The sequence below is a fragment of the Oncorhynchus masou genome, chromosome 24 (genome assembly GCF_036934945.1).
Source record: "Oncorhynchus masou masou isolate Uvic2021 chromosome 24, UVic_Omas_1.1, whole genome shotgun sequence".
Lineage (NCBI taxonomy): Eukaryota > Metazoa > Chordata > Actinopteri > Salmoniformes > Salmonidae > Oncorhynchus > Oncorhynchus masou.
Genome location: NC_088235.1, coordinates 47,482,402 through 47,496,234, shown reverse-complemented (window position 1 = coordinate 47,496,234; position 13,833 = coordinate 47,482,402). Strand labels below are relative to the sequence as shown.

General features: G+C 39.4%; 1 protein-coding gene across 2 annotated transcripts in view; it reads right to left on the bottom strand.

The window, feature by feature from the left end:
• The window catches only part of LOC135511616 (pro-neuregulin-3, membrane-bound isoform-like), a 528,889-nt gene that overhangs the window by 109,679 nt on the left and 405,377 nt on the right, over positions 1-13,833 (bottom strand). For both annotated transcript variants that reach the window (XM_064933101.1, XM_064933102.1), the window contains exon 3: positions 10,891-10,964. In XM_064933101.1, the coding sequence (XP_064789173.1) occupies positions 10,891-10,964 (74 nt within the window). The remainder of the gene's footprint in view (positions 1-10,890; positions 10,965-13,833) is intronic.

Here is a 13,833-nt window from a genome sequence, read left to right as displayed (position 1 = left end):
TGGAGGAAAGGAAGGAGAAGAAGGGGAGAGGCTGGGACAGTTTGAGCTGTAGGGGGCTGTTGGGGCAATGGAAGCCTAGATCATTTCTAATTGGGAGAAGGAGCATAGGGGTGAATAATATAACTGTTTAAACTGCATGGTCCAAATGCCATTGTTGACAATAAAACACACCCTCCGCTTTTTGCTGAATGGATTTAGACTTCTGCAAGCTACAGCAAGGATTGTCGGTGCCAGTTTAATTTGGGCAATAACTTACACTTACTCTCTCAAATGACCCCTCTTATGAATCTGTCACAGGTCTTAAACGAATCTTTTTTGCATTAAGTTTATTTCCCCAAACAAGATCAAATCAATTGAAATCACTTCTCGGTAGATAATCATGTCTTTAATTAACCTTTTTATTAAAAACTGTGAGGAATAAAAGTCACACAACGATTCAAGAGGAATCTGTGGTTAAGAACATGATACCCATGGAGCTTCCTTGGACGAACTCAATTAAAATCTCTGTACACAGACACTTAAAATGGCCGTGCATATGGACCAGGTGGATTTTGATGCTTTCTTCTAATATCCCCTCAAGTCAAAAATGCAACATATTTAGTCAGACGCTAGTCTGTAGTACTGCTGAGCCTAGTAGGCTGACTCACTGAGGTTAGTGAAAGAACCAAGACATCAATGGCCCGGTATTGTGAGAGGCATTATGACCCTAACATAGGGTTGTTGCGGTCATGACATTTTGTCAGCTGGTTATTGTAATGGAAACGACTGCCTGTCTCACGGCAATTGACGTTATTTAACTTAAACTCAGAAGAACAGAATATGAGTCGGCCTACTGTATGTTATCTGGCTATGCGCCATGCCATAGGCTGTAGGCTTGTTCATTCAGCAGACAAGACTTGCTTACAAGTTCCGTGCCATTATTTGATATGATATACTTTTATAGTAAGTAGAATGTAACTGAACTTAGCTGAATAAAATAGAAAGGATTTTTTTCCATTCCGGAGCAAGTGCGCATTTTAAGTGGCTATGTTGTGTGTAAAATTGATCATTAAAACAGGTCACAAACACTAGATTAACAGTTATTTAGCAACTGTAGTTGTGGATGATACAAACCTTAAAATGTCTTATAAATCAAAACATATATGGCTGCATAGTGCAACTATAGGCTATTTGTCTGCTTCTAACTCACCCTCTCAAACACATAGACCCCTGAACGCAGCTCACTCTCCAGATCCCAATCACCTGGATTCGGATCACCTGTTCACACACCTTTATGTTATTATCACACACTATGTAGTTCAGTTCTTTGCACCCCATCATTGTGAGGTATTGTTTGTTTTGTGACACTTCTATTCGGGGCTCTATTTTTCCCATAATTTACTCCTCTCGTGTATGGTAGTTTTTGCCTGCCTCACTAACAAAGCCTTTTGCCTATTCTTGCCTGTACTTTAGCCTATCGGATTTCATGTTATCAACCAGCTGCCTGATCTCGCAGATGACGTTACTAGCCTTTTCCCTGCCTGTACTGTTGCCTTTTTGGCCCCCCTGTGTATGAACGTCTGCCTGCCCCTGGATCCAGCTCCCTGCCTCCTCCTGTGGTCCTTTACAATAAACTCCTGCTGCGCACCCTTCACTTGAAACCAGCTCTCTGTCTCCCATCATGTTCATTACACTATTGATGATTTAAGAAAGTCGCAAAAAAAGCTTGAGCTTTGTTCCTTGCCTCAGGCTGCACAGCTGTTCTCTCATCAAGTTATCATATTTTCACCCATCTGACTATTCTCAATTTAATATTGTCTTTATTAATATGTGACCTGTTTCAGGAAACTAGGCGTGTGTCACGGGTCACTACTTCACACTTGAACTTAATTGTTTTTAATCAAAATGCGTTTTTTTTGGGGCAGAAATGTCTTCAAAAAAACATGTCAACTTTCATGTGCCTTAATAACAAACGTGTTTGCCATCTGTAAATACGAATACATTGATACATTACGAGCCTAATTGGTTTAGCCACAGAATAAGTCAGCAACCGCTAGCCATGATTAGCTGAGACAATGTGTGGCATGGACATGCCGAGAGATGAGTTTGGATTGGTCTGCCATATAGCATGCTTCTGTCTGTTTGAGCTGGTTAGTATATGTAGGTAATCCTGTCTAATGCGGCTTTTTATATATATTGCTTAGTAGAACTGCATAAATTTGGCGCTCCACTTTCTGGAGGACGGGGTTTTGAAATCAGTGGAATTACAGTATGATAGTTAACTTAGGGCTAGGCCCCTTTTAATGTAAATTTCCGCCTGAATGACCAAAGTAAACTACCTGTTGCTCAGGCCCTGAAGCCAGGATATGCATATAATTGGTACCATTGGAAAGAAAACACTTTGAAGTTTGTAGAAATGTTAAAATTATGTTGGAGAATATACACGTTACCATATTTTAGCGCCCCAAAAATGAACCATTCCAGTTCAACTGTAATATGAATACCACTGTAAATCACAATTTCTCCGCTTTCCAGCTAAATCAATGACGCAACCTTCATGCTGCCCTTCTCTGCATGATTGAAGAAGGCAATGGCACTCTGCCTGATTTTTTTTTTAATTGAGGAGGGGGAAGCGAAGGCTACTGAGTAATAGTGAAATTTAGAGATATGTCCAACTTATTACCTCTAAAATGTTAATAAAACACTATAAAGAGATTATAAGGTGTCATTACATACCTATTTGAAGGTTTGTGTTGAATTTGAATAGGGTTTTTAGGGTGATGCTAAAGTTATCTTCACAAGTATACTGCGGCTGTCGCGGCTTTTGAGAGCCATGATGGCTTGCAGTGATGACACAGAAAATGTATGCATTCAGTTGTACAATTGACTAGGTATCCCCCTTTCCATGTCCCTTGGTGGAAAGCACTACCCCTGGTAGAAAGAAGCTGTATGGGAAGCAATGTGTTGAGTAATGCCATACGTGACGTCATTATACATCACAATGTATTGTACAGGGTCAGAGGGGTAAGTTTATTACACTTTTCTCGAATACTATTGGTCTGTTACCATGTCAATCAACACTTGAATAGAAACGTAGTTTAACCTCTTGAAACTTGAATAGAAATGTAGTTTAACCTCTTGAAACTCTAGGGGCGCTATATCATTTTTGGATAAAAAGACGTGCCCGTTTTAAGCGCAATATTTTGTCACAAAAAGATGCTCGACTATGCAAATAATTGGTAGCTTTGGAAAGAAAACACTCTGACGTTTCCAGAACTGCAAAGATATTTTCTGTGCGTGCCTTGGAACGTGAGCTACAGGCAAAACCAAGATGAAACGGCATCCAGGAAATGAGCAGGATTTTTGAGGCTCCGTTTTCCATTGTCTCCTTATATGGCTGTGAATGCGAGAGGAATGAGTCTGCCCTTTCTGTCGTTTCCCCAAGGTGTCTGCAGCATTGTGACGTATTTGTAGGCATATCATTGGAAGATTGACCATAAGAGACCACATTTACCAGGTGTCCGCCCCGGTGTCCTGCGCCGAAATTGGTGCGCAAACCTCAGCTGCAAGTATTTTTCCATGGAATTCAGAGAAGAAAGCAGGCTTCCACGAACGATATATCAATGAAGAGATATGTGAAAAACCACCTTGAGGATTGATTCCAAACAACGTTTGCCATGTTTCGGTCGATATTATGGAGTTAATTCGGAAAAAGTTTGACGTTGTTGGTGACTGAATTTTCGGTTCGTTTCGGTAGCCAAATGTGATGTACAAAACGGAGCGATTTCTCCTACACAAAGATGCTTTCAGGAAAAACTGAACATTTGCTATGTAACTGAGTCTCCTCATTGAAAACATCCGAAGCTCTTCAAAGGTAAATGATTTTATTTATTTGGTTATCTGGTTTTTGTGAAAATGTTGCGTGCTAAATGCTACTCAAAATGCTAAGCTAGCTTAGCATACTCTTACACAAATTAGTGAATAGCGATGGTTCAAAAGCATATTTTGAAAATCTGAGATGACAGTGTTGTTAAGAAAAGGCTAAGCTTTGGAGCAGGCGCATTATTTTCATTTTATTTGCGATTTTCAGAAATAGAAATCGTTAACGTTACATTATGCTAATGAGCTTGAGGCTATAACTGTATACAGGTTTTTTTCATAGCCAAACGTGAACAAAACGGAGCGATTTGTCCTACACAAATAATATTTTTTTGAAAAACTGAACATTTGCTATCTAACTGAGAGTCTCCTCATTGAAAACATCTGAAGTTCTTCAAAGGTAAATGATTTTATTTGAATTATTTTCTTGTTTTTGTGAAAATGTTGCTGGCTGAATTCTAGGCTTATAGGTATGTTAGCAATCAATACTCTTACACAAATGCTTGTTTAGCTATGGTTGAAAAGCATTTTTTGAAAATCTGAGATGACAGTGTTGTTAACAAAAGTCTAAGCTTGAGAGCAAATATATTTATTTCATTTCATTTGCGATTTTCATGAATAGTTAACGTTGCGTTATGCTAATGAGCTTGAGGCTATAAATAGAATCCCGGATCCGGGATTGCGCGACGCAACAGGTTAAACCCAACACAGTCGCTACAGTCCAATTAGTTTTCATTGCAGCCTCGTTTAAATGCCGCGGGAACGCAAAAACTGTACGGAACAGTGTTAGCTTCTATTACATCTTCAAACTAAGGGCAACCATGGCATCCGTGATGTATATGGGTAAGATAGTCTAGCAAGCTACATTTTTAGATATTATACATTTCTTATTTTGACAAAGTTGTTTTCGTTTCAAGTTAAAGTCTACTGTTAGCTAGCTAGCTAACGTTACTGGCTGGCTCACTCTCTAACATTACGTGTATGATCATATTATTTGTATCTCAGAGCCATTTGCTTGGCTAGTTTTAGCCTACTGTTAGATTGCTAATATTGAACCTGGTTGGTTAGGTCCCTGCAGATCCATGCAGGGTAGTAAAGTCATGAGTTGGGATTATGGTTCATTGTTTAGCTAGCGAGCTACATGTCTTAACAAAAGACTCCACTATGCAAGTATGCATTTCAATAGAATGTCACAACGACAACTGTTGACAGACGTAGCTGTTAAATTCGCTCTGGCTATCTACTCCAATTTCAGACCAAGGGTAATATAGTGTAGCTAGCTACATTTTCAGATACTACATATTTCTAATTCTGACATAAAGTCTTTTAATTTCAAATTAAAGTGTACTGTTAGCAAGCTAGCTAACATTAGCTGGCTGGCACATTAGCTAGCGTTACGCGTATGATCTTATTATTCGTATCTCAGAGCCATTTGTTTGGCAAGTTATAGCCTAATTTTAGCTAGCTAACATTGAATCTGGTTGGTTGGCTCCCTGAAGATTCATGCAGGGTAATAACGTCATGAGTTGGGATTATGGTTCTTTGTTTAGCTAGCTAGCTACATTTCTTAGCAAATTTCTCCACATTCCAAGTATTAATTTCAATAGAATGTCACAAAGACAAATGTTGATAGACATAGCTGGTAAATTTGCTCTGGCTATCTACTCTGATTTCAGACCACGGGTAAGAAAGTCTAGCTATATTTTCAGATATTACACGTTTCTAATTTTGACATAAAGTCTTTTAATTTCAAGTTAAAGTGTATCGTTAGCTAGCTAGCATTTGCTGGCTGGCACGCTAGCTAACGCTACATGTGTGATCTTATTATTCGTACCTCAGAGCCATTTGCTTTGCTTGTTATAGTCTAATGTAAGCTAACTAACATTGAACCTGGTTGGTTAGCTACCTGCAGATTCATGCAGGGTAGTAATGCCATGAGTTGTGATTATGGTGAATTGTTTTGCAAGCTAGCTGTGTGTCTTACCAAATTACCACTATGCAAGTGTCCATTTTAATAGAATGTCACTGTGACAACTGTTAGCTTGGGTGCTTGATTGCTGTTGTAAGGACAGAATGCTCGGATCAACCCTTAAAGAGATTGGTGAAGCTAAAACTTGTGTGAATGATGGTGTGAACGATGGGTGTGAACGATGTGAATGATGCTGAATGGGTGTAGACAAAGAAGAACTCTCCAGTAGGTACCAAAACATTCAAAGGCCATTTTCTCACAAGTGAAGTTACAAGTTTGTCAACTTTCAAAGCATAAATACTTTCCCATTGCTCCTCAATTGCAGTGTATGATATAACTTTTTGTTGCTAGGTGTCTCTGCTTTTATCCAATGTAAAAAACACAATTTCACATTGTGCTACAGAAGACAGAATCTAGGCGGTCGGTCACATATGTCAAATTAGTTTAGATTTGGCCTATTATCAAATGGGCAGGAACAGGGGCAAGGAATTGTTCGAAAAGCTAATTGAGGCCACTTTGCCACCTGTTCGTTTTCCAATAATATGCTGGGTAGGCTACTCTGGTTATATCACTCACCCTTAACCACTGTTTGATGAGCATGCATCCTCTTGCTGGATGACAGGTGATATTTCGCCCCAAACCCTGTATGCTATGTGCTCTCGAACCGTGTTCCTGCAGACACCCAGTGCTTAATTTGGGAAACCAAGTTAAATCTTTTTGGGACCATCAATAGGAACATGTTTTCACAACAAAATATATTTAAACAACTGTTGACAGCCCCTCTCTGCACGCTCAAGAAAGGAATGAAGGAGAGAGGGGAGGACATGGAAATGTACGCAAAAATAAAAAAATCCCATATTACTAGGCTATTCAAAATCAAATAGAAGGGAGGCTATCTTTGTAAACCTGAACATCAATGAACCAACAGCATCGGCAAGGCCTATACGTTCTCTCCCAGACTCACAGATACAAACTTTGGAGCGTAGTTTATGGTAACCAGTCCAGCCAGTATGCATTATAATACAGTACACACTCAAAGGTGATTACTAACATTTTTAACATTTTGGAGTATAGGCTAAACCAATTATGTACCAAAGAGATTTTAATTCATTTTTTCTTTTAACATTTACATTTACATTCAAGTCATTTAGCAGACGCTCTTATCCAGAGCGACTTACAAATTGGTGAATTCACCTTCTTTTAAATATTTTTCTGCAATGTGTAATATGCAGTAGGCTATGTATTGTATGTTGGCACCAGTGGTGACCCGTCATTCAGGGCAGGGGGCTTGAGGGCTTGGGCCCCACCTGTTTTGAGCCCACCTTTTGTGTTATTTTGTTTTTTTTACATTTATATGTGTCACATATCAGTTTGCAAACAATGTAATAAAACATGTTAATAAAACCGCATACAAACTTGGTCTCTTTTTTGCTTTCTGCAATAAGGCAGCTCCAAAATGCAGCTGTTTTAGCCTACCTCAGTGCTTTCTGTGATGGTGGGGCAGTCAGTGGAAAATACGAAGCGTGGGGGTTGGTAATGTTCTCTAGTTGCGCCGTGATTGGCTCAGTGTTCTATTACTCATGGGGACACTACGTTACCGCCAAATGTAAGGATATAGCATGAAAATTCAAGCTTCGTGGGTGCTGCCATAGAGTCACATTAGAAGTGCCCATCTAACATGCTGACCAGACCGGACACATCGCATGCGCGAGCGTCGCAAATTAAATTTAGAAATCCATGTTATGCAATTATTGCACCCACACTGCTCGCGTACGCCAACGAGCGTCTGCGACACCAAGGGCTAAAATAGAACTCATTCCTAATTCTGACGCAGATCGCGCTGAAAGTCCTGCCTCTCCCATCTCCTCATTGGTTTATAGAAACAGGTACCCATGTGCCATCTCCTCATTTGTTATACCCACGTGGGTGACTGAAAGACGAACTGTTTTGCCGGTAGTTGTGGTAATACAATGAAAGTTTAGATGCGATTACCATGTAAATTATACAATGAAAAAATCTGGAAGGAGGAGAGATGACTAGAAACGATTCGGTTGGCCGTTTTATGTGTGGATTAATTGTCGGAGCAGAGGTCCTTGTGCATTTCAGGTAAAATAACAACTCAATGTTTATATCCCAGGACAAATTAGCTAGCAACAGCAAGCCAGCTAAATAGGACAAATTAACGTTAGCTAGCAAGTGCAAGCTAGCTAGCTAAATGACCATACATGTTTCATGAATTTTGACCTGTCCACAAATTAATGTCATTGGTTCAGAGTTTGTTTTGATATTTTAACCTGCATGTCGTGATCGCGTTTGGTGTGGGGGGGCAAAATACATTTATGCACGATAGCGCACAATAGCGCACGATGGTGCACGCGCGCAGCCGGTTTGGGTTCCGTGTTAGAAAGCTCAAGGTCATTGGCTACAGATACAATTACGTCAAATCACTTTATATCTACAATAGCTTTGATTGGACTGATCATGTCAACATCATACTTTCAAAATATTACTTAGTAGACATCATCATGAATAAAGTGAACAATGTAATGTACTGGCAAATGCTTTTTAATCCATGTTAAATGAAGAGAAATAATAAAGATAAATTATATATAAAACATATCAGTGCTCATCGACCATTGAACATAAACATTACACAAGTTGGAAATAGCAAATTCAACAAATAGTGGTTTGGAAGGAATTAGTGGTTGACTGCAGCATTGCAAAGCAATCACAAGCCTGCTATTCAGTGGGGTGGGTGTGTGGTTCCAAGTCTGGGATTAAGAGTCTCTTTTCCAAGCTTAAACGGATAAACATTCAACATTGGCCATGCTGTCAATCCAGCATGACTTCTGCCGCGCCAAAACAACTGGAAACTCAGAACTGGGATATCTGACTTCAGTGGGGTTTTTTTTATAGGCTGTAAATTAGGCTCAATGAACTGTCTTGCTGCCAGACAAGGCTCCACTGATAACTAGGTGTGTTAATGGTTATGGTGTTGGGACAGCTTTATATAGGCACATTGTTTGTCAGCGTTATAGAGCATTAAATGTATTGTTTATGGTTGAGTTGTGGCATTTTGTATTTATTTTACTAGGCAACTCAGTTAAGAAAAACTATTATTTTCAATGATGGCCTTAGGAACAGTGATTCAACTGCCTTGTTCAGGGGCAGAATGACAGATTTTTACCTTGTCAGCTCAGGGATTTGATCTTACAACCTTTAAGGTTACTAGTCCAACACTCTAACCCCTAGGCTACCTGCCACTTTGCTGGCATGCATATTAAGAAAAATGTGGGGGGGGGGGGTTGCACCAACAAGATTTACATGCTAAAATCGCCACTGAATGGCACAATCATTATTTGAATTCAGGTTCTTGTTTTTTTTTGGCTTGGGCTCATATATAGGCCTATGCATATGCATATGCTCTAATATGCCAATGGGGGTTTTGAATTAATCATCACCTTAGAAAGTGCTGTCCATATCGTTGTTTGGCTTTGAAACAACATCCATAATGACAATGTTTTTCAATCAGGTTCAACCTTTTGTTGAATTTCTTTCTTCAAATTGATAAAGCACATTGAGGTTTAAAAGCAAGATACTGTTTGATGTGATTTTCAATTGTATTTGCATTGATGTCAGAGTGGTTAGAGGGACAATAGAGCCATGAGTACCAGGCCATTAGTGACATGATGGTCGGTAGTGAGTTGTGTACTGCCAAAGCATGTCCAAAGTGCATAAAAGCAGATTACCGTGCCTTAACGGTCACGTGGAATTTTACTGCGGTCACCATAACAGCCCTACTCATGACTGCCGGTGTGGTGGTAATATTGTCACCGCAACAGCCCTACTCTAGCAAACATACACAAATTAAAGAAACAACTCTGTTCCTTTCAAACTGTTTTTTTACTTTTCTTTTATCCCACTGTACAGTACACACACACACCCACATATTGTGCACTCACCAATGAAAGGAGATAGACAGCTATTGAGAATAAATGTCATATTTTTCAAGGACCTTTTTCCTGTGCCTCTGTTATATTCCAGAGGGCATTTTATCACTTCATCATGAAGGCAGGACATATCTGCTTTGATAGGACTGTACTAGCTTATCCATTATGTTCTGTTGGGGGGAGTTTCAACCTGGTCTCAGAGCATTTCGTATTATTCGGAATCTAAATCCGTCACACTCCATTTATAATGATAGATTACGTTTTGCATGGTATGTATTAATTTGTGGATATCCATCCCCCATTCCATATTATATGTTAGGTTAAAAATTGGCAAAACATACAATATGTTACGAATATGCAAAAAGTTTGATATTTTACGAATTCTAGCTAGGTGGCTAACATTAGCTAGCTGGCTAACATTAGCGAGGTTTTAGGGTTATGGGTTATGGGTTAGGGTTATGTTTTGGAGTTAGTTTAAAGGATTAAGGTTAGGGTTAGGGTTAGCTACAATGGTTAGGGTTAGGGGAAGAGTTAGCTAACCTGCAAAGTAGTTGCAAAGTAGCTAAAAGTAGCAAGTAGTAGAAAAGTTGATATTTTGCTAAAATGCTCAAATTGTCTATGATAAGATTCAAATCTGCATCCTTTGGTATGCTAGACATTTGCATTATATGCTCCCCATCCCCCCAACCAACCACCCTACTTCCAATTTTGCCTTATGTAACAATCTGTCTTATGTAACCATACCAAACATAACACAATGTACATTTTACATTGTTAAGTCTAGTCTATAAAACCAGGCTGGGAGTTTAAGTGTGATAAATAGAGAGACCATCCACAGTTAGCGACAGATTGATTTCTTCAGAAACTGACATTGAGATAGTAAGTGTTTCTATTACAACACGGTAATCAAACTGAGAAAGATTACTGATTTGAACCTTCCCTCTTTACAGCCTATGCACTTTTGATACTTGTGAAGAGACAATGCCCTTTAATGTTCATGTTTATCGTATCTAATATCAATGTCGACCTGAAACCATGAAAACAAATAGGTGCAATGACTATTTCCGGAGTTTGTGTTTAGTTCTCATTAGATGATTAAGGAAAGGTTCTTACTCGGATCAGATAAGATGGAGTCGGTCTTCGGCAGGAACTGGTCGCAGCGTATACCTTGGTAGCCTTCTTTACACCTGTAAATAAAAATACATGTCAGTCAACACGTTGTGAACTTGGGGTGAAGCAGGGTTTGAGAAATTTGGTTAAAGGTTATAGTAGATTGCTGACAAGTGAATATGCTGTTTCATGTATCGTTCAAGCTCAACTCTATTATATATGTGTCAGATGGCCAGGAGCATTAAAAAAATGCATTGAATCCATCTTCCTTTTCTATTTGCTCACTCTTTCCCTCTTGCCCCTTCCACTTCTCAGAAGCTTTCAGCCCTAATCCCAGTGTCAGGCAGTAACTTACTATAGAAACATGTTCTCAGGACCAACCTCTGAAGCACACACAGATTGCATATAATGCATGACCTTTCCACACAGAGCATAAAAACTGCATATACGCTAAGGGGCTTACACCAGGTCTAGGTTTGACATATCCAAGCTCGAGCAATCCTCTAAAGGCTCAGAGCTTGTTTAAACTCAGCTTCTTTTGTCTCAATTTTTTGGGGTGCTAAAGCTTCATTTTCAGTCATTAGGCAGACATGCTATTTCACACATAGTCATGCATTAAACCTATGCATTGATAAATATGAGCTTTGCTGGAAAATGTGCCCACACCAAGACTGAGTAAAGCACGATTCATGAACATTTCTATAAAGTTACGCAAATTAAGTCAGGGTTGTGGCCCGATCACATATCATATATTATATGAGTCACATTTGTTCAGCATTAGACATTTCCCAATGTCCAGAAGCCAAAAGGAGTAGGTTCATTTTCTGAAGCCTAATACTGATGGAGACTATCCCCAATCAGAAAGTACAGTCCTACCAGGATCAGAGAACATAATATGAAACTTGCAAACCGGTGACTTGTAACAAAAATGTATTTTTCATTCTCTGGAATCACTTGGTCATTCAGCAGTTCCCCTGACAGCCATTACGACCAATTGTGCAAGCGAGAGGGAGCAAGACACTGTGATTAAACAGCCTAAAAAAACAGGGGGTGGTAAAGAGGAGAGAGACAGAGAGATTAGAGCTTAATTCACATGCATGTGCACACGCATGCACGCACACACCACGGTGCACACGACTTCGACAGATTTAACATGTTATCATTCAGAAAATTGTGTCCACTCAGATTCCTTGACAGAGGTGCAACACAATAAAACAGCATGGTGTTTCAAATGGGCCCAGCAGGTTGCTTGGCAAGCAGGTGTATCTATGTAATTATTATTTCTCTCTATCTTTTCTAATGTCTGTCTGTTTTGGACCCAAGACCAAACAATGTAAATGTTTTCTTTGGTGAATGCATAAGAATGATATAAGAATCGGTATCCTTTGAATGTATATTTGTGTATGGTCATTGTATTTATTTGTATAATGGGAAATGTATGTGCATATATTTTTGTGGATTATGTAAATGCATTTTTCCTTGGCCATAATTACATTTTCGGTCCCACTATTCTCATGGCAGGCCCGTCTCCTGCCTGTATCTCTGTCAAGTTGCCATACTCTCTCCCACTCCCACTTGGCACAGTTTCCTGCCACTGCGTTTCTCGCCTGAAAACCTGCACCAGAATATTCATTAGGCTCTGGGACAAGTAAATGGAAATGTGAATGTTTCTCTGAAGGAGGCAGAAGGTATTGAGAGCAGCTCTGGTTTTAATTAGTGTCACAGTCATTTATTAGCAGGAACAAATAGGGGAGGGGGTTTGTAGAACGAGTTGTAGATATCACTAACCAATGGAGCCTGATGCACAAAGCTCAGTAGACAGGAAATAAATATAAATACAAGGCCTCAAGCTGTCAGGTTTAGCCGAAGATGTGGAGAACACACACATCACAACATATGCAGGGCATCAACAGACTCAAGGAGCACCGCAAGTCACACTGAAATGGAAAAGTTCAGATGTTGACATATGGAAAACAATTCTGTGTAGTATGAAACAATATACTCCATTCTACTATACTATCATACAGTATTGTATTACAGTGTATAATTTCTTGTTGTTCAGATCTTTTCATGACTTCAAAATGGTATGACAATATTACGTTTTATCATAGCATAGCCTACAATTATGATTTAGCCTATTAAAGCACTAAAGAACATTCATTGGATTGGTAGAATACTTGTATTCAATTTTCATTACGAAATGGTGGACACTGGGAAATGTCAGTTTAGTGCCTTAAGTTTGATCTGGTGAAAAGAACATCTGAGCGCTTTGTGCTGCTCTAGACAGTGGGCCTTTAATTAGGCTGAGGTGGTATAATCCCAGGGGGCTGAGAGGTGTTAGCTTTGAACACTGACTAAAGGAGATAATCTTGTTACACAGAGGTAGCTACACATAGTAACAGATACAAGTTAGGAAAATCTGCTCCTAGCTGTCGGTTTCAATCAAACCCGCCTTAGTAATGCTTACACTATAGCCCCCAAGTATACATGCCATATTTCCAATACTGAAGCATCTGGAGGAGAGACCGCCTAGTGTATGAGTGTGTGAGAAAGATAGAGAGAGGGAGAATGTGTATGCGTGCAAGAGAGAGCGAGCAGCAAATCACTTTCTGGCTACTCTTATACTTTATGCTGGGTATTTTGGTCAATAATACTTCCTCTTTATTTATTGTTTAAGTGCTATTCTGGGTTTGTGTGCCTTTAAAAGACAGTAGACATTCATTGTGCCCCATGATTTAACATCAGATGTTAAAAATCTCAGTGCCAAGCAACACAAAATAGATTATGGATCTAAACCATTTCCACTCATGTTACCGTCTGGACATTTTGTCTGCAGTCGGATGTGCAGCAACTGCTCCGAGTCAAGCGTGAAGGTCTATATAAAAACAAGGCACCACAATACATTTCTACAACGTTGACACAACTTTTCAATGATTGCAGGCCAAT